Source organism: Myotis yumanensis, unplaced genomic scaffold (assembly GCF_028538775.1).
Source record: "Myotis yumanensis isolate MYYU_CA2020_CCGP unplaced genomic scaffold, mMyoYum1.0.hap1 SCAF_5, whole genome shotgun sequence".
In the NCBI taxonomy this organism is placed as follows: Eukaryota; Metazoa; Chordata; class Mammalia; order Chiroptera; family Vespertilionidae; genus Myotis; species Myotis yumanensis.
The window spans coordinates 6,631,458-6,651,581 of record NW_027223756.1 but is presented as its reverse complement, the minus strand read 5'-3'; the positions used below and the strand labels follow the sequence as shown (position 1 = coordinate 6,651,581).

The 20,124-nt window shown below is 54.1% G+C and overlaps 2 protein-coding genes across 5 annotated transcripts in view; one reads left to right on the top strand and one right to left on the bottom strand.

Annotated features, from left to right (window-relative positions):
• Nucleotides 1-20,124, top strand: part of KCNIP1 (potassium voltage-gated channel interacting protein 1) — a 256,313-nt gene that overhangs the window by 7,409 nt on the left and 228,780 nt on the right. The gene's annotated exons all lie outside the window — the stretch shown is intronic.
• KCNMB1 (potassium calcium-activated channel subfamily M regulatory beta subunit 1) lies at nt 9,824-18,688 on the bottom strand. 3 transcript variants are annotated; one of them, XM_070417077.1, is made up of 4 exons: nt 18,589-18,688; nt 16,149-16,306; nt 14,647-14,818; nt 9,824-10,651 (listed from the first exon to the last, which is right to left on the bottom strand). In XM_070417077.1, the coding sequence occupies exons 2-4, from the start codon at nt 16,280-16,282 to the stop codon at nt 10,382-10,384; spliced, it is 576 nt and encodes a 191-aa protein (XP_070273178.1). In that variant the 5' UTR covers nt 16,283-16,306; nt 18,589-18,688; the 3' UTR covers nt 9,824-10,381. The 3 variants fall into 3 exon arrangements, with proteins under 3 accessions (XP_070273178.1, XP_070273180.1, XP_070273179.1); XM_070417079.1 differs by lacking the exon at nt 18,589-18,688 and adding an exon at nt 18,316-18,521; XM_070417078.1 differs by lacking the exon at nt 18,589-18,688 and adding an exon at nt 16,858-16,876.

Genomic DNA, 20,124 nt, shown 5'->3' with positions numbered 1-20,124 from the left:
TTTGGTGCCTCAAGCGCCCAGTGGATGTTGAATAAATGATGACTGAAGGCTTTGCCAGCCCAGCACCATCCGGTCATGTGGCTGGAACCCCTTTTTGAGGCCTGGTCTTTGCCGGGCTAGTTTGGAGGCCTCCCACTCCCCATTTCCCCTTTCTGAAGTTCTGTGCTGGAATTGGACAGAGGGACGAGCCAGAATGACCTTGATGAGGCAGGTGGTTAGTGCAAGCAAGACCAAGGGCCTGCCCCGCTGGGTAGCTCAGTTGGTTGAGCACTGTCCTGTATACCAAAACAGTTGTGGGTTCAATGATCTGTCAGGGCACATCCTGAGGATGCAGGTTTGATCACCAGTTAGGAAGTGTATGGGAGGCAACCGATCAATGTTTCTCTCTCTCTTTCTCCCTTCCTTTAAAATCAATATATATGAGTTAATTAAAAATCAAAACAAGGGCTTGTTCCTCTTGCACTCCATGGGATTGCCCCTCAGCAGCAGGCCCACCTGCCCATCCACTACAGTGGCCAGTGGCCGTCTGCACCCCACCAGAAGGGCAGGGAGGATGCAGGCTCTGGGCCCCCCAGAAGGGCAGAGAGCTGGGGAGAGGATCTTCTGGGGAGAGAAAGCAGAGATGAGTAACTGCACAGGCTTCCTGAGTCAGGTGGCTAGAAAGGGAAGCCAGGACGCCAGGAAAAGATGCCACAGAAGGGGTTCACCACCACCAGTGACCACCCCCGTCCTCACAGATCCCCAGTCTGGAGGCGGAAGAAGGCTTTCTTACCATTGGGGTGAAGGTGGCAGGGCCCCGAGCACAAAGCCAGCCCTGGTCCTGTCTAGGTGACGCCATCACATTTCCATTTCATGTTCTTTGTGCTACAGAAGCAGCAGCTCTAGACCCGGGCCTGAGCTGAAATCCAAGTCCTCACATTTGCTCACTGAGCCAGTGGCTTCCTTCTCTGGGCCTCAGTTTCTTCATCTCTAAAATGAGGGAGTTGCTGATTTCAGGGTTCCCTTTCAGCTTTGGGATTGTAACATGCAATAACAGTCATTGCAATACCACCCACGGCTCCGGCTCATGGCTCCACTCATTGCTCCAAGCGCTCTGTCCGTGTGGGCCATCGAATGTGCACAAGGACCCTGGAAGGCGGAGACTCTCCTTACCATAACCCCGTTGACAGGTGGGAAGACCTGAGCCTCCGAAAGGGATGGGCCTGGCTCTGAGCCACACAGCCAGCAAGGGACAGACCAGAACTGGGAGCCGGGCTGTCAGTCTCCAAGTTCCGGCTTTACCCTCCCCATTACCCTCTCCATTTCTGAAACTCAGATCCAGGATAATGAACCATGAAGACCAACGGATTTCTTTCCCCTTTTGGTTAAAAGGCGACATGCTAGTTTCAGAAACCCAGGTTTTAAGGTCTCTATTCTGCCTGAAGCAGCACAATTCTGGAGAATTCCCCTGAGACCTGAGACCCCCTCCCCCCCACTCCCAGTCTACACCCCAATCCATTCTCCACAGGTCACCCTTTCCAGTCAAACAAAACATATGGAGAACTGGCCCGCCAGCCAAGACTGCAGGAGCAAAGGAAAAGACGCACCCGGCAGCGTGCCCAGTGTGATGTCAGTCTGGCCAGTTCTCACTTCTCCCTCGGACTGGGCAGGAATGGGGAGGAAGATGTGAATCTGAGGCCGTGTCTGAGAGGCTGAGGTTAGCCTACCCCAATTTTCTGTCTGTAATCTTTTGATTAACCCTGGGCCAGTTTGGGTGGCATTTTTGAAACCATCTGCGCTTGGCAGGCAGTGCCAAGCCCAGGCTTGCTGCTCGCTATCTGCAAACGTCAGCTGGGAGCCTGCTGTCACTTGGAGTCGGGATGCTCCTAAGCTACAAGGCACATTGGACTGCAGAACGCTCCTGGCATCCTTGTGCTGATTAACCCTTTCCGTGCCGCGCCAGTCCTGAAATGCGGCCTACTGTTCCACGACGAACAGGAAACGCAGGAAACGCAGGACGAATAATAGTTGCCAGTATTCATTGAGGGCTACTGATTGGCTGGGGCTTTGCAAGGATCCCTACCTGCAACCCAGCCCTAGTCCTGTGAGCTGCCTGCTCTTATGATTCCTACCCTGAGGCCAGGAGAGGTTGAATCACTAGCCCGAGGTCACAAAGTCAAGGAACATTCTCACAGTCAAATTCCGCAGGACCATCACCCCCTGTTATGGCCTGAATTCTGTCCCCTGTCCCCCAACTCACTCCTGATGTGGCTGTATTTGGAGACAAGACCTTGAAAGAGGTCATTAAGGTTAAGTGAGGTCATAAGAGCAGGGCACTGATCCCATGGGACCGGTGTCCTTGCAAGAAGAGGAAGGGCCATGGTCAGTTTGGCTCAAAGGATAGAGCGCCAGCCCTGGGACTGAAGAGTCACAGGTTTGATTCTGGTCAAGTTCAAGGGCACATACCTTGGTTGCAGGCTCAATCCCCAGCCAAGTCAGGGTGCATGTGAGAGGCAACCCATTGATGTGTGTCTCTCTCACATCAATGTTTCTCTCTCTGTGTCTCTCTCCCTCTCCCTTCCACTCTCTTAAAATCAATGGGAAAATATCCTCAAGTGAGAATTAACAAAAAAAAAGGAGGAAGGGACACCAGGGGAGCACACACATGGAGAAAAGGCCATGTGGGGTCACGGCAAGATGAGCACAGTGGCCGTCTCCAAAGAGAGGCCTGACCAGGAACCGACGCTGCCAGCACCTTGACCTTGGACGTACAGCCCCCAGCACCGTGAGAAAATAACTGTATGTTGTTTAAGTCACCGGCCTGGGGTATTTTGTCATGGCAGCCCTAGGAAATTAATCCACCCCCGCAAAAATATACTCTAAGCAGATCACCAGCATGCCCACAAAGGCTTTTATTCATGGGTGTCCATCATGGACTTTTGTTACAATAGTGAAAAACTGGAGACGATCCCTAAATGTCAGTGGAAACATAGCAGGTGAAATAAACTTTGGTTCACCTATCTGAGGAATAGCATGAAAGCTTTTTAAAATGATTCTGAGGACAGCTTAATGGCATGCAGAAATGCCATTGACAGAACAGTAGGTGGGAAAGCAGGAAACAAGTGTTTGTGACAATGAGGTTCCACCCTGTGAGTAGGTGTGTGCATAGAAAAGCAAAATAGAACAGAAATGAGCTGAAATATCAGCATGGGTTTTAGTTGAGGTTAAGGGTTATTTTTTAAAGTTCTTGACCTGTATTGTCTGCATGGACTGCACTAACCATGTAGAGTTCAACATTCACTGAACACGCAGCGATAGTGTTTTTAATTCCTCTCAATGCCTTCAGTAAAAGCTGTGCTTTCCCTGTCGCTGTATCACAGCCTGTCCTGTCCGGGTCCGTGCACACCCGGACTGGTAGGCCTGGTTCTCGCCGCCTGTGTCCCACTGTCCCAGCCCCGGTCCTGCCTGTCTCCCCCGTCTGCGTGCACACTCTCCACCAGCCACACTGGTGTCCACGTGGCTTCTAATCTAGCCTCGTGTTTGAAGTCCCTGAAGCTAACCCTACAATGGTTCATAAACATACACACGCACACACATGCACTCGTGTATGCACAACTGCATGCGCACACATGCACAGGCATAGGCTGTGCTATGAAATGGTCTTAGTTCAAATGCCAGTTCTACGGCCTATGAATTGGGCACTAATGACCTTGGACGAATTGCTTACCTTCTTGGTCTTGCTTTTTTCATCAATAAAATGGGATAAAGAAAATCACAATGTATTTCTTCCCTACAGCTGTCTGGAGGGTGGGATGAATGTGTGTGAAGGGCTTGGTGAAGAGTCTGGCACACCTAAGACCACTGTGATCTATCGACATCATTAGTGTGAAATAGGAAATTCCAATTCTCAGCTGTGAAGTTACTTATGCTAGTCTCCACCCCCTAAGCTACTCAGCCCTGGATTACCGAGTAGAGTGCTGTGATGTGGGGAGCTTTTGCTCACTTATTCTCTCTCTGCCCCTGGCCTGGGAGCAGCCAGAGTACAGTGCCGGGTCCCGCCAGTGTCCATGTCTCCAGGGCCTGACACAGAGAAGGCAACCAGTAAGCGTACCTGTGTCTCACAATGAGAAACCCAAAATGAGAAACTTAAAGGGTTCAAGAGGAGCTTTAAAGAAAGTTCTCATCAGCCCTAGCCAGTTTGGCTCAGTGGATAGAGTGTCAGCCTGCAGACCAAAGGGTCCCGGGTTCAATTCTGATCAAGGGCACGTACCTCCCTTGCAGGCTCCTCCCCGGCCTGGGCCCCGGTGAGGGCTCTTCCAAGCGGCAACCAATCGATGTGTTTCTCTCACATTGATGTTTCTCTCTGTCTTTCCCTCTCTCCTCCACTCTCTAAAAACCAATGGAACAATATCCTCGGGTGAGGATTAAGAATAAAAAGAAAGTTCTCATCAGATACAAGCTCATAATTTCGCTGACGCAGCCACTCTATTCCACGGGCTTCCTGAGATGAGGCATCACCTTGATGAATTAGCTGTGGATATAGGCATCCTGCAGTCGGCGTTGGCATGCAATTTAATTTCCAATCAAGCCTGACTTCTGGGCCAAGGGACCTGCCTGCCTCACGCTGGGAGGGTCATTCCGGCCAGACCTATTGTCCCTGACGGTGGTGCTCCTGGGAAGGGCACTCTGAAGGATATTGGACCTTTGACCCTTCGCTGGGTCAGCCAGGTGGGAGTGTGGCCCCTGTGACAGCTACTGCTTTCCCTCAGCAACTGTTTATACAAATAGATTCAAGAAAGTTCAAATCGAAGTCTAACAGTCTGTCTGCAGCAGGAATTTTCTGAGAGGGAATCCAGCTAAAAATGGATTGAGAGGGAGAGAGGCCAGATGGTCAATGAGGCTCACAAGAAAGAGAAGGGGGAAGTTGCTAGAGAGAAGAAGGGGCGGCAGGAAGTGGTCTGAGCTCAAACAGGGAAGAATCGGGATGATCCGAGGAAGGAGACACGTTTTCTCAGAAAGAATGAACATTTGTGGAGCATCTTTAAGTACCAGACACTGAGCTGCGTGCTTCGCACGCCTTATGGCATCGACTCATCTCAAGTGCCCCATGAAACAAGCGATGTTACAGCCATTTGCCAGTTGAGGAAACTGAGACTCAGAGACATGAAATAAACTGGCCCAGGTCATCGACAAGCCAGACTCCAGCTCTTGCTTTTCTGAGCTTTCCTCTCTGCAGGTCCCCTGACCGAAGGAAATACAAGCATGTAGTTTAGGGCAGGGGTGGGCAAACTTTTTGACTCGAGGGCCACAATGGGTTCTTAAACTGGACCGGAGGGCCGGAACAAAAGCATGGATGGAGTGTTTGTGTGAACTAATATAAATTCAGAGTAAACATCATTACATAAAAGGGTACGGTCTTTTTTTTTTTAGTTTTATTCATTTCAAAGGAGCCGGATCCAGCCCGCAGGCCGTAGTTTGCCCACGGCTGGTTTAGGGTCATAAGAATAAGGTCATATTCAGCTGAAACTTACCTCCCCAAAAATGCAAGAATAAGAAAAAGAGCATCTAAAACATGTTCTGGAATGACAGTAACCGATGGCTGAGTCAGCGTGGGGCAAATGGTCTGATGGCAGGACAACCAAATCCCACTTCTTAGGGGTTTCTGTATGGGATCCTGCAGCAGTGGGATCTGAGAACTGGGCATCATGGCCCGGCGTGGCTTAGAGGCCCGAGGGGGTCGGGAGCTCCTCAGGGAACTCTGGCTGCTCCCGATCGATGAGCTTCTGGCTTCAGGGAATTTCAATCCCAGGGGTTGGAAAGAAACAGCCGAGGGCCTACAAAACGGTGGCTAAAGACACATGGATACAGATGTTTTCAGAAACATGACTTGTGTGGTCAACAGAGTCATAGACAAATTAGAGACCAAGAAGGTGTCACGTGGCCCGATTTTTATTAATGATAGTGAGAGAACACCCCAAAGCTGTATGTAAATGAGCTTGCTGTCAACTCCTGGACAAATTCTAGAGTAGCAGGGAGGCGGGGCAGGGCTGAGAAGTCCTGTCAGACCAGCCTCTGTTCTGTTTTTAATAGGGGCCATTTCAGGGACTGCCTGGCCGTGGTGTGCCTGAGTTCCTGCGGGGGTCCGTGGCTGTGGGCTGAGTGATCATGGAGTCAGGCACGTGGAGCTGACGCATGTCCCTGTCTGCCTTGGCCGTGCCCAGTTAGAAGCTTTACAGGGCTTTTGCGGACACGTGTGTTTGGGCTTCACCCACATCTGCTGACTCTTCAGAGGGAGCCCCCGGGAGCCTGGGCCCTGTGGGAAGGTACATGACGGCGTGCAACAGGCTCTCAGCCCTAACCTCGCCCTGCTTGGCATCTTCCATGTTTGACGTGGGGCAGAGGCAAGGGGTGGGAAGTACAGTGGTTAGAGAGTAGAGTCTGAAGCTACAGGGTCCAATAGTAGGTATGGACCCTGCTATTTACTAACTTCTAACCTGCTGCAAAAAAAAAAAAAAGTTAAATCCCTCCTGTGCCTCTTGCCTCATCTGTAAAGGGGAGATAGTAAGAGCAACCCAAAGGATATCGTGCTGCGTGAGTAAAAGCGTAGCCCAGATTCTGGCCTACAGGGGCCGAGAAAACGTTAACTCTCGTTACTATTAGAGATGACCGATGCTTGTCCAGGGAGCGATTCGCTAAACACATCCCCAAATGGAAGTGGTCACCTCCTGGCACAGGGAGTCATTCATCTAAAGCAGTGGTCGGCAAACTGATTAGTCAACAGAGCCAAATATCAACAGTACTTCTTCAAAATAGACTCGCCCAGGCCGAAAACCAACTTCTGCGCATGGGCCACGAAGTTTCAATCGCACTGTACGTGCGCGCCCGCACGTGGTATTTTGTGGAAGAGCCACACTCAAGGGGCCAAAAAGCCGCATGTGGCTCGCGAGCCGCAGTTTGCCGACCACAGCTCTAAGGGAATGTTAATACAGGTTGTCACTGCAGGGGAATGTTGTAGGGAGGGTTCAAGCACCAGATTAGAAAGTGGATTTGGGGAGAGGAGGACATCATTTCAATAAGTCACAAGAATGAAGATTTTATGAATATAAACTTGCATAGAGTAGGTCCTTCACTGTGAGGAAGGAAGACCTTAATAATGGTCGGGAGGGATAGGAGGGAGAGAGGCAAGAAGATGGAATGTTCCCTGAAACAGGCAGTGACTCCGTCCTCTCTGTCCCTCCCCATCCCCTTGCCTCTGACCTCCAGCAGGCGCCTGAGTTCCAGGGGAGGGACATGGGAGTGCGAGCCAGGCACACCTCTCCAGGCGTGAGCCACTGGCCCACCAGAGGAAATGCAAAAACAGTGCCAGCACGAGATCCTCATTAGCAGGGTGATCTATTCAGAACCAATGAGCACTCTGCTCCCGGACACCGTTATTCCCCAAAACATTCTCCTCGGCGTGTCATTCCCTCCCGCTTAAATGCCCGTTCTTTCATGCTGGTCCTGCTCACGAAGTTCTGCGAGCAGCAGGCAGGTGTGGGTTTGATAGCAGTGGGCCAATCGCTATTGACAGGACGGGGGCATTTGTCTTGAAGGAATGAAGGTCATGGTTAATAGTGCAGGGGCAGTGGGGCCTGGCCTCCCAGGCACTACATTTTCTAGAGGGTGTGGCCTTTCCCCTGCAGGGGCTGCTTGGATACGCTGAGTTGCTGTGTATTGTAGCCCCACGTGCAGGTGCATGGAACCCACTTACAAAGGAGCCCCTACATGTGAGACTCGTGTGGGGGCTTCTTTTTCTTGTTTATTTGTTAAAATTAAACTTACATTTTGGAGATAATTGCAGGTTCACTTGGGGCTGTAAGAAATCACACCAAGAGATGCGATGTACCCTTTACCTAACTTCCCCGATGGCAACATCGTGCAGAAAGCTAGCACAGCTAGGACTTCATTGAAAAAGCCAGAGGAGCTTGAGACTGCTCTGAGCCCAGAGGAAGCGCCTGGGGGATGGGGTGCTGCCTCCCCTGGGGAGGGAGTCCGCGGATAAGACCGTGGAGCTGGGTCAGGGCCCTGGGCCTGGAAGTGGCAGGTGCTGGTGCAGATTCCGGATGCCCGCCTCTCAGATCCCTGACCCGCAGGAGGGCCCGCTGGGTTGCAGGGCTGCACACTGTTCCAGACTGGGCACAGGGGCGGCGGGGGCTGCATCCCTGAGCCCTTCAACTGAGAGGCCAGGGGCTGGACTCGGCAAGCTTTGGGCTTAATTCCCAGCTCCTCACTTGCTGTATGGATGGCTACACTTGCCTAATGGCCAGTGACCTCCTAGACCAGTGATGGGGAACCTTTTGAGCTCGGCTTGTCAGCATTTTGAAAAACCCTAACTTAACTCTGGTGCCGTGTCACATATAGAAATTTTTTGATATTTGCAACCATAGTAAAACAAAGATTTATATTTTTGATATTTATTTTATATATTTAAATGCCATTTAACAAAGAAAAATCAACCCAAAAAATGAGTTCGCGTGTCACCTCTGACACGCGTATCATAGGTTCGCCATCACTGTCCTAGAGCCTTCATTCTGCATAGTATCTTATATAGCACTCACCGTGTGTCAGTCACTCTTCTAGGAACACTATATAATAAGTCATTTAATACCAACAGTTCTACAGGGAGATATTATGATTAATTCCCATTTTGCAAATGAGAAAATTGAGGTACAGAGAGGCAAAGTTATTTGCCCAAAGTCACCCAGCTAGCGAATGGCAGGGTTGGGCATTTGAATGCAGGTGTTCACTTCACAAGTCCTCGTACGTGACCACTGTCCTGTATTTCTCCTCCTCTCTGATGGATTCAGTAGCGCCTTGCTGAATTCTTACAAGGCACACTGCTTGGCACAGTGCCTGGGATACCATAAAGAAGCACCCAAAATGCTAGTTGACATTATTGTTGGTATAATTTCTTCTGGAAGTTTCTGAGTATTTATCACTTATTGTCATTAACAATAGCCTCCTTCCTGGCCACCTACTATGTGCCAGGCCCTTATTCAGCCCTCTCAGTTTCCCTGAGGGAGGAGTCTGTCTTTTATAGACAGAGCAGGCCAGCATCGGAGAGATGAAGCCTGGCAGCGGCAGGGACGTGACTCACCCGAGGCTGCGTCTGGAATCGCCGCTCCAGGAGCAGCTTCAAGGGCACCGGCCTGACCTTGCACTCAGCTCAGGACTTGCCCTGCCCAGGAGTCATGTATCCATTCCCAGCAGCACGGGGATGGGGGCCTGCTTCCCACACATGAGCACATGTCAGAACTCCCAGCAGCCCCTGCTCTGACCCCACCGATGCCAGCACACCACACCCCCTTGGGGGCTCTGACAGGATGGGCGGCTGAGGACGTGCATTTCTCGAGTCTGCCCAGAATGCTGGCACTGTGGTCCGGGGGCTGGCTCGAGGCCCACTGCCCTCGTGCGGGAAGCCTGATGCAGGAGTGATGGTGGAGGTGGCGGCTGCCTCCAATGTTGCCCTTTGCAACCGAGAAGGGTTTCCCCAGCGGGGCCAGTGCCCTTGTGTTTCCCCGCAGAGTAAACCCCCATCTGGGCGGGTACCTCCCCTCCACGGAGGGCCCTTACGCTTGCCTGTTCTCGGGAGCCTCCTCTGATGGGGGCCCAACCCCCGCCTCAGCTCACTTCACCTGCTTGGTGAGGGAGGCTCAAATTTTCCCCCAAATAACATGTACTATTGCTTTTCTGGTTAAAAACAAACAACAAAACCAAACCTTCCTATTGCTGAAAATTTAGAAAAGTACCAAACATTAAAAAGGGGGATAAAGGAAGAAAGTTCACATTAACCACCACCTCACTGTCAGTATTTTGATGCATTTTCGTATATTTCCTTGTAGCCCCATTGTTTTTTGTGTACTTGCTAACATTAGAGTAAAAATGTGTAAGGCACTTAGAGTCCTGAAAACAAGAGAGGCTCTAACTGTGCTCTCTGCACACACCGCTGTTTTCATTATGAAATTCACAAAGGAGCCGGGGTTTGCTGAGGACAGCGTTTTGGACAGCTCGGGCAGGCCTTTGAGTCAGCGGCGAGAACACAGCGCAGAGGTCAGAACCGTCCTCATCTGTGGGGTGGCGGGAGGCTCAGCCAGAAATGGGTTGGAGTCCGTGGAGGGGGGACAGGGAATGGAGAGCTAGCTGTAAGTGGCTGGCCTGTGCTCCCGAGGCACTGGGGAGCCATTGCCCACTCTTGAGCAGGAAAGGACTTAACAGAGGCCACGCGTGCTGTGGAAGACTGACTGAGTGGATTGGGAGGGAGAGTGGGAAGGCAGAGGGAAGAGGCATGGATACACAAATGGGGTACAGCCCAGGGCCCCCCCCAGCCCCCTGCGACCTGACCAGTGTTGTGACATGCACGGGTCTACTTCTGAGCCGCCAGGATGGAGAGGGACTGGTTGATCTTCACCATGACGATGATGAGGAGGCCTCCGGTCAGCAGGAAGGTGGGCCAGAAGAGAGAGAACAGGAGGGTCTGGGGCCCGTAGAGGCGCCGGTACAGGACCCTGGTCTCATTCTCCCGCGTGGTCGAGAAGCAGTAGAAAACCCGGTGCTCGTGGAAATTGTCTCTGACTTTCTCCACGTCGGCCCGGGCCAGCTGGTAGTTGTCCAGGCTGCTTGGGATGTAGGAGCACTGTGGGGAGAAGCAGGAGTTCCTTTGGAGTGGGAGTCCCCATCTCTTAGTACCTAGAGATGAGTGGCTGGCCAGGAGTGAAGAACAATGCCAGTGTTGGAGTCAGGCCCCTGGGGCGGGGGGGGGGGGGGGAGAGCCAGAGCTATCTAAGGCAGGGGTCCTCAAACTTTTTAAACAGGGGGCCAGTTCACTGTCCCTCAGACGGTTGGAGGGCCGGACTATAGTTTAAAAAAAAAAAAACTATGAACAAATTCCTATGCACACTGCACATATCTTATTTTGAAGTAAAAAAACAAAACGGGAACAAATACAATATTTGTATTTGCATGTGGCCCGCGGGCCGTAGTTTGAGGACCCCTGATCTAAGGCTACAGGGTGCCCTCACAGTGTCATCTGTGAGCACGGTGGCCCTGCGGCTGCTCAGGGCCCAGCTGGAGTCCTGGCTCTGCTTCCAATCGCTCACCCTTTCTGAGCCTTGATAGCTTCATCTCTTAAATGGGTTGAAAGCAATATCTTTTCCAACGATGTTATTAAAGGAGGATTTCAAGCTTCGCTAAGGAGACCAACGAGAGGCAGTGAGTGACACAGGCCCAGTGGCTCTGCATTTGGATTCAGGCCAGAGGTCACAGGCTCGGGTACCTGCAGGGCTCACGCAGGGATGCCCACGAGTGACGTGGTGAGAGAATAAGAAGGCAGGTGCCACCTTGCCTGTGTGCCATAGAGAACTGTCACGGAGTCGTGGGGCCTGGTGACAGGAGGCAGCCAGATGCACCCCGACTGGCAGTCATCACTCCATCTGGGGAGGGGTCACCATGGGATCCAGAAGAACTATTGCAGCCAGGCCTCCGACATGTCACGAGAAGCCAGAAAACCAGCGTTTAATGTGAACTCTCACATTCTGCAAATATTGGCAACAGTTCACATTGAACACCTTCTGTGGCCTCGCCCTGTGTGAGCCAGGCAAAAGGTGCTGGCCAGCCAGTATTAGACACCGGGATGCAGAGGGGAGGCAGGGTGTGTCCAGAGGAATGTTGTGCACATGAGCGTGGCACACATTCAGTTCTGACACTGACTGTTGTTCTGAGGAGCCTCTGGCCTGGTCAGATGAGACCCAGCTGGAAAGCTCTGTGGAGGAGTGCAAGGCAGGGACCCTGGTTCTAGCTCTGCTCTGTGCCAGGAGGTCTGGGTATTGATTATCGGAGCCTGTGGGAGATGTTCTGCAAGTGAGGGTACCCCCTCCCTACCCCTTCTCCTCCAGCAGACCTCCTGGAGGGCTGGCCCTCTGAATCACCAAGGGTGGGGCCCAGGAATCAAGTGATTCCTTCATTTTCAAAAGTTTGAGACCACTGGGCTAGAGCAATTGTGTCCAAGAGCAACAGTGTGTAAACTATTGAGCCAGCTTCTCCCCAGCCTCGGTTACTCCCTGGATTTGAATGAGGCCCTGACCTCACAGCTGCTGACCCTGACAGTGCTCAGTCCAGCAGAATGAAGGATGGTTGCATCAGAGTTCTGGCAGCCTGGGAAGTGGGGGAGCTGCATCCAGAAGTAGGTCACCAGCCAGCCAGCCAGCCAGCCAGGGAGCAGCTGAGGCTGGGGAGAAACTGGCTCCTGAGGAATCTGGCATGCAGAGTTGTTGGGCACCTCAGGGTCCCAGTAGCAGATGAATTCAGAATCCTGAGCTAAGAGGGCCTAGCTCAAGTCTCCCCAATGCCTCTGACTGTGACGTTGGGTAACCTAGCTCACTGAGTGACGTGTGGCTGTGGAGCCAGATAGGCTTGGGTTCAACTACCAATTCCAAGTGCCATAACTTCTCTGAGCCTTGTAAACTGGGTTTGTGAGGGTGCCTGCCTAGTTGACTTGTTGTGGGGATTAGAAGAGAGGATGCATATAAACACTTCACACAAAGCTGAGCACATAGTAAGTGCTCAATAAGTGAGAGATGCTATTATTATTAACTAGTGGCCCTGCGCACGAATCTGTGCGCGAGTAACTTGCTGCCGCTTGCCTCAGCTGGCTGCCCCGCCCACCGCTGCTCATGGCTCTCCACCGCACGTAGCTGGCTGCCCTGCCCTCCTGTAGCTCTCTGCCGCTTGTAGCTCGCTGCCCCGCCCTCCTGCTGATTGGTCGTTACATGTCATTGCATGACGACCATTTGCATATTACCTCTTTATTAAATAGGATAATGATATTGGGACTTAACCATGATATTACAAAGATAGCTCCTCCTTTCCCTTTTTAGAGAGGGGCCTTTCACGCAGCACCCAGCTGGCCTGCTGCACCAGCCCCTTGCACCCCAGAGCTGAATGAAGCAGAGGGGCAGCTGGCCCTTTGACCCAGCTGAGTGGCAAAAACATGAAGGTACTTCCCCTGCCCCACATGCTAGCAGCCTGCCATTAGCAACTGCTCCTGGTCATGCCTGGGTACAATGGGAGAGAAGACAGAACACAGAACAGCCGGTGGCTGCCTTCCAGAGCCAGACATGCCGCTGGCAGTTCATCTCAGGGGACAGTCTGGCCTCCTGTCTCTCTGAGCTGACAACCGTAGCATCAGGGAGGCGGCCTGCAAGCCAGCCTGCGCCCAATCCCTGTCACACCATGATGGTGCCTGCCTGCCTTTGAAACTGTGCTGCTTGCTTCTTAGGATAAGTCAGGGGCCACTGAATGCCAAGAGAGGCAGGCGTCCCGGTGGGAGCCGATTCAGGGGCTTTGGGGGCTCTTCCTCCGTCTGGCGGGGCTGAGTAGTGCACTGGAGTGACGGCAGAACAGTCAGGCCACCTTGCACTGTCCACACCCACTTCTCCCTGACCCCCAACCCCCAGCACTGTCCGTAATCCCACTGTCCCCCCAGACACTCTGCCCCTTCCCATCCTATCAGCCACCAAAGTCTGACTGTCAGCATCCACCCTGCTTCAGGTCCAATCTTCCTCCTGGGTGTTTGCTGTGGCCCCGCCCCTCTGCCCAGTCACGGACCGGCACACTCTTCTGCTCCTCTCTGATCATGCGCCCTGGACCCCAAGCCCTGGAAAGACTCCAGGTTGCTCACAACAGGAATTATCTGCCTTTGAACCACCTGGAGAGCCCAGACGCTGCATCCGTTGGTCAGGAGTGGGAGCCTGGTTTTGCTGTCCTCCCTTCCGGCCTTCTCCTGTGCCCTGCCCTTGATCTGTGTTCCCCTCCATGTTTCTGTGGCCCTTGTGCCTGCCTGATATTTAAATACCTAACCCCAATGCCTGGCACCCTCGCCTGCCTCACTGGTGGCTGGAAAGCGTCCCCCCGCCTCTAATCCCACAATGTCCCCCCTTCCTCTCTATGGCACGGCTCCCTCCCACCAGGATTATCTCCTGCCTGAGCCTCTCCTCTTGAGTCCTAAGCCCCCAACACAGGACGTGCCCAATGACTGTTGAATGATAGAGGGAGCGAATGAGCAAATGATTATGGGCCGACTTGTATTTCCTTTAGGGAGGGCTACCATGTGGATTTGGGGGCGGGAGGGATGTTGGGAGGCAGTGATGAGAAAATATCCCAAGTGTTGCCTTTGCACCAGCCCTGGACCTCAGCTTCCTAGGGTAAGGGATGCATAGTGGTTCCCTTGGGGGGTCAGCTCTGGGCCTGGCCTTTCATTTGACTTACAGAATGAAGTACTAACGCCAGCGGCCACTTCTTTATGCGTGCGTGCTATGCACCTGACATGGAGGTTGGCACATTAGATCCAGTGCTCTTTGCACAAGAGCAATTCAGCAAAGGTGTAAACTGAGGCACAGAGGGGCTAAGTCAGCCACTCCGGGTCACACAGCCAGTTAGTGGCATAGCAGGGATTCACACCGAGGTCTGTGAAGAGCAAGGTCTGGCTGGACCTCATGCCAGCTACGGTCCCTGGCCAAGGGGGTCATCTTTCTCAGTCCCCACTCTCCAGAGAGGAGCTAGGGAGCCAGTTAGGGACAGGCCCTCACACCTGCCAGGGGTACGGGGACAGGTACCCATCCCCCCAGTTAGTACCTGCTGGTTCTGGTCCCAAGTGTCCTCCGTGTGGTACAGCACGGCCCAGCGACCCACGGCGGACACGTTGACCCACAGGCACGGGTACTGGGCCACCTTCCTGCCCTCCAGCTCCTCCTGGTCCCTGATGTTGGTCTCAATCAGGTGGCACGTGGATTCCTGGGTCCACACGCTGGAGAGATCACACACACGCACACATTTCAGAACCCGTGTGGCACAGAGCACCCTGACTGAACCCCTTGGAGAGACCCAGGGCCGGGACTTGCATCATTCCACGAGCACCCAGCACTGAAGGAGCGTGACCCCGGGTCCCTGGGCCCAGGGGAGGACACAGAATCCGAGTGTCAATGTCGATGGCCTCTTGGACCTCATCCACATAATGGTCTTCAAAACCCGGGGGAACTTTGATGAAGATTCCCACATCCAAGCTACACCCCCGAACGGGTGGATGAGGCCCAGGCCCTGGGTGTTTTGAAAACGGCAGGCACATCATCTTCATCCCCCGAGATGGAAGAGAAGCTCAGAGAGGTCAAGTGACTTTTCCGAGGCCGCACAGGACCTGAAGTCAGGTCTGGGTGGCTCCAGAATCGGTTCACTTTCCCCTAAAAAGCGGAGGTGAAGGAGGGTTTGGTCTGTGCCAGGTGGTGAGGGCGGTGGGGATCGAGCTTAACCTGGAGGTGCCGTGTCGGAGGTGCACGGCTGCTCTGAGCGGCCCAGTGCCGGCCTGGAATCTCTCCAGGGTGTCAAAAGGGAGAAAGGAGCCGACCCTGGAGCTGCTAACAGATTCATCAACACATCAGCAGCAAAGCAACTGTGACTCCTCCCCGCTTCATCAGGCAAGGGGCTGGCAGGAATGGGACTGGCACGTGCCCGAGGCGAGGGGCTGAGACTTGGACTAAGAACAGGCCGGGAGAACTGAGTGTGTTTGTTCCAGATAGAGCTGGATCAGAAACGTCACCGCTCTCCCTTCAAAAGCTCACGTGGCTGACATGTCAGGGAGCAAGGGCATGGAACTTTCTCCGAGATCCAATGTAGAGCTCCGGGGAAGCGGGTTTTGGCTCAACGTAGTCAGGTCCTACTTATCAGAAAGTAGGTGTGCACAGCGAGGTAGTGAGCTCCCCGTCACTTGAGCTATTCCACAGGAGGCTAGATACCCAGTGACCAGGAGGCTTCAGAGGGGGAGTCACACTGTGCAGATGGGGTACACGGTTCTGTGACTGACGCCTCCTGGGATGAAACTCACTGGAGCATTTGTTCTGACCCTTTGATGTTTCCCGTGGAAAGGTCTCCTGTGTGTTACCTCCAAGTCCCAGGATCCCAGACCAGCAGGGACCAGTCCGGCCTTCCCTCCACCCTCCCTGCATTGGAACCCTTGACCCTACGAATGAGGATTCCTGCTGGCGTGAGGGTCCCGGGGACGGGTAGGAAGAAGTCTGGGGTTCCTCACAGACCAGACCTTAGGGGAGCGGCTGGAGGCGGGGGACAGGCCAGGCGGTGCGTACCTTTTCTGGTAGAGGGGCAGCATGGTCGTGCCCAGGATGTAGTAGGCGATGGCGGCACACACCACCATGGCCACGCCCAGGCAAAGGGCTCGAGTCTCTCCCCGCTTCTGGGCCATCACCAGCTTCTTCCCCATGTCCGCTGGGGACAGCAGTCATTGCTAAGGCCACAGAGACACACAGACGTGAGCAGCACAGGTGACAATCAATCCACAGAGGGGAAGACAGGTGAGAGGGAAGGGGCCTCCAATATTAATACTGCCCCTATTTGTATATGGAGCCTTGCAATGTCAGACGGCTTTTTTGGACCCCGGTAAGCCTCCCAGCAGCTCTGAGAGGTGAGTGTTATTAACTCCCTTCTACAGATGAACGACCTGTGGCTCAGAGAGATAAAGTGACCTGCCCAAGGTCACAGTGTGCGGTCGGCTCAGTAGTGACCCCAAGATGCCCATGTTCTCGGCCCTGGAATCTGGGATTGTTAATTAACATGGCAGAGACTTTAAGGAGCTTGAGATGATCCACATGGGTTATCCACGTAGACCCCCAACATCCTTACAGGAGGAGGCAGGCGGAGACTAGACTCAGAAGAGGAGAAGGTCATGTGACCAGGGAGGCAGAGACTGGAGTGATGCCACACATGCCAGGGATTGGGGGCAGCACCCCCCCGCCCCCCCCCCCCCCCGCCCCCCGGCAGCCAGAGGAGGCAAGGAACCTCTGGAGGGAGTGCAGCGCTGGTGACGCCGTGATCACAGCCTTGCCAACATCTTGCCAATTTGGGGCTTCTGGCCTCCAGAACTCTGTGCAAGTAGATTTCTGTCGTCGTGGCCGTTTGTGAAGGCGCAATAGGAAACTGGCACGGGAGATACACTAGTTCCTCGAGCAGCAGGGGCGGGACATCCTAGGATGCTGTCTGAGAAACCCGGGGCCTTCACAGTTCTGCCCGCCAGCCCCACAGCAGGGCCCAGCCGGGGCAGCAGGCAGAGGACCCAGCAGGCAGCCACAGGCACTGGGGGCAGCTTGAGGTTCCCACAGTCAGGGTCCTGTGAGGCCACCTCCCTCTTCAAGCGAGGGCAGAGGCCTTCAGTGGCTGCAGCAACTTCTCTCTCTTCTGGGGGCTTGAGCCATCCGGGGCGAAGCAGAATGGGGGGTGGGGTAGCTGGCACCTCTCCTCTTTCCTCCTCACTTTCCTTCTGGGCATCTGCCTCACCCAGTGCAAGCAGAGCCCCCCCCCCCCCCCCCCGCCCCAGGCCACTGAACACCCTCCAGGGGTGTGACTGTCACCTGTAAGTCACCTGGCACCTGACAGCTGCAGGCTTCTGTCCCTTATGGGGTTCCCATCTGTTCTGTGACTTGCCCCATCAGCCTATGGGTACATTTCCTTGTTGTTTTGTTGGTTTAGGGTAACCATAGTTTGTTTCTACCAAAGATACCAGGGGCATGGGGCCCTCTCTCTGTAATCCCCTGCTTCGGGGAAAATTTTAGCCGGATGTCAGGAAGAACTGTATTTTCCCTGCCAGGTCCCTAAAGTAATAAACAGGTTATTTTTTATACATTAGTGAGTGTCCAGGAGAGAGACATTGGTCCAAAGGGATTTTTAGCAAAGCACTTTATTTTCCCCTTAGGCTTCCCTCCCAAGTATTGACTGTTTCAAGTGTTCCCAGAGATCCTTTCCCCCTTCTCTGCCCCCCCCCCCCCCACTCCTCCCCCACTGTCCTAAAGACAAGATCCTGGGATCCAGCACCAAGGATATATAACCTTGGCACTGCCTCCAAGATGACTGACAGGGATGACACCCAATGGCAAGTTTTCCTCCCTCATCTGGGGCACTGAGAAGTGGGGTTCCCCTACATTCTAACAGAGACATTACAGTGTCACAGGGAGTACGTTTTCCTGGGCTGACCTCTGGGCAGCAGCTCTCTCTCCGGCTGCATTGGCAGCTGGGACCTGAGGGCCAGGGCTCTGCCCCCCACCTCCCAGCTGAAGTTCAGATGCCAGCAGTTCCGGTCCCCAGTGGCACCAACGTCTGCCCCTCTGGACCCCGAACCCCAGTGCACAGCCCCTGAAGAAGGGCGTTCCCACTGCCGGCTCCCTCCAAAGCCCACCCCTTCCTTCCCGTCCAGCCCGCGCTTTGGAGAAACTCCCCCAAGTGCTCCGGGCACACAGTACTCACAGTCTCCCAGCACCCTGGAGTCTTCAGCAGGCAGGCACTTTCTATCTGCCCGGCCCCCAGCCCCCGCCCCAAAAAGCGGCCGCCTGAGCTCCAGCAGGAAGCTGGGGCTGCCAGCCGTCTCTGTTTCCAGGGAAGCGGCCTTTGGTCCCCATCTGGGATTAGCCTCCATGCCCAAACATGGTCAAGTCTGAGCGCACAGCCCGGGACACACACTCAGAGCAGGTACAGCCCGCGGGAGGACGGAGGGTGGCAGCTGCTACCCAGGCCCCGCACCTGCATCTCCCAGAGCCCCCTGGGAAAGGGGTATTCACAGCAGCACAGGGCAAGACGGGAAGCCAGGAAAGACTGCCCTGGTGTGTTTGGAAAACACTTCTTCCCTCAGTCTCTCTGAGCTGGTGCAGTGGCTGACAAGCCCGGAATGGGACATGGTTTTCCTTTAGTTGACATGGGGGAGAAGGAGGAGTTGAAGCTGGAGTGGGGCGGGGCTTGTCAGCCACTGGGGGGCTGGCATATCGGCCGGACCAGCCAAGCCCTCCTCTCTCTGGCATGTGCATGCCGTGTGGCCCTGGACAAGGCGTGGCACCTCTCTGAGCCTCTGCTGTCTCATCTGTGCTGTTGGGGTTTTGTAAACTCACTTTGTTCAGGGTAGTGAGAGGCCTAGAGATGGTGGACATTCGTGGCAGAGAAACAGAACTTACATTTTAAAGACCAACCAGGCAGAAGCAGGGACTGCCACAGCTCCAGCTGCTGCTCGCCAGCCATGGGCAGGGACAGCCTGTTGTGTCAGGTGGCCTCCCAGAGACTGTCCAGGTGTGGTCCGGGGTCATGCCAGAGCTTCGCCCCCCTCACTGAGGCAAGAGAGCATCAGCGTTTGCAGGCAACACAGGTTCCCAGATTTCTCTCCGCTTCCTCGTCTGTGAAGCGGTTGTTGTGAGGATTAAAAATCAGGGACAGAAGAGCCCAATTCTATGGGCCCCTCCTGACTGTCAGGCATGTCTCTAGCCCGAGCTTTACCCAACAGTGAGGTAAAGAAGTCGAATCTGAGCCTCGGGGGCTTAAGCACCAGGTCCACGGTGACCCTGCGCTAAGGGCCAGAGCCAGATTCGAAGTCAGCCCGTCCAGATCACAAAGCCATGCTCCCGCTGAGCCTGGTCCTGTGCTGAGACGTGAGAGCTCACCTGCATTGCACATTCACCTGCCACCTGACCGGGTCCCCAGGGAGGGAGGTGCGGCCCAGCATGCCTGCTGAATGAGTCCGCCACCCACCCACCCCCACTCCCGCCTCGGCCACCGCGAGGCAGCCCGCACAGCGGGCCGTGGAATGAATGACACGCCAGCAGTAAGTCCCCGCCCCCCTTTACTAATTGAATCACATTAACAGGAGAGTAAATGGTCTGTTTCATGGACATCACAGCAAAGGAGGGCTCTTAAGGCCTTAGCCCTCGCAGGTGGATTGGCGTGAGGGTCACGGGGCCAGGAATGAATCCCCAGAGGAGTGGTTTCCAGGGATGGTTCTGGGTCCACTCAGGAGCCGGAAGAGTCCTCCTGGGCCCAGGAACTGGTGCACAAAGGCCAGTCTTCCTCCCTCTCCCTGGGCAGCAGCAGGCAGTAGCAGGCCCTTTTAAAGAATGACCAAAGGGCTGCTTCATGTAATCAACTAAACAACTTCTCAAGGGTTACGCGTTTGGAATTTGTAAGCCAACATTAGCATTCTTCCCAAGGTTCTTTTCCTCTCAGAGGATGGGGACAGGCAGGGAAGGGGGGGGGGGGGGGCGGGGGAGGCGAGCTCCTTGCTGCAAAGACGTGAGC

What these genes read in the sequence shown, in the direction of transcription:
- KCNMB1 (XM_070417077.1), bottom strand. Translation starts at nt 16,282, where the DNA reads ATGGGGAAGAAGCTGGTGATGGCCCAGAAGCGGGGAGAGACTCGAGCC. An exon ending in CTGCCCCTCTACCAGAAAAG is followed by an intron (nt 14,819 to 16,148) that starts GTACGCACCGCC and finishes TGATCTCTCCAG; the next exon opens with CGTGTGGACCCAGGAATCCA. An exon ending in CTTGGGACCAGAACCAGCAG is followed by an intron (nt 10,652 to 14,646) that starts GTACTAACTGGG and finishes TTCTCCCCACAG; the next exon opens with TGCTCCTACATCCCAAGCAG.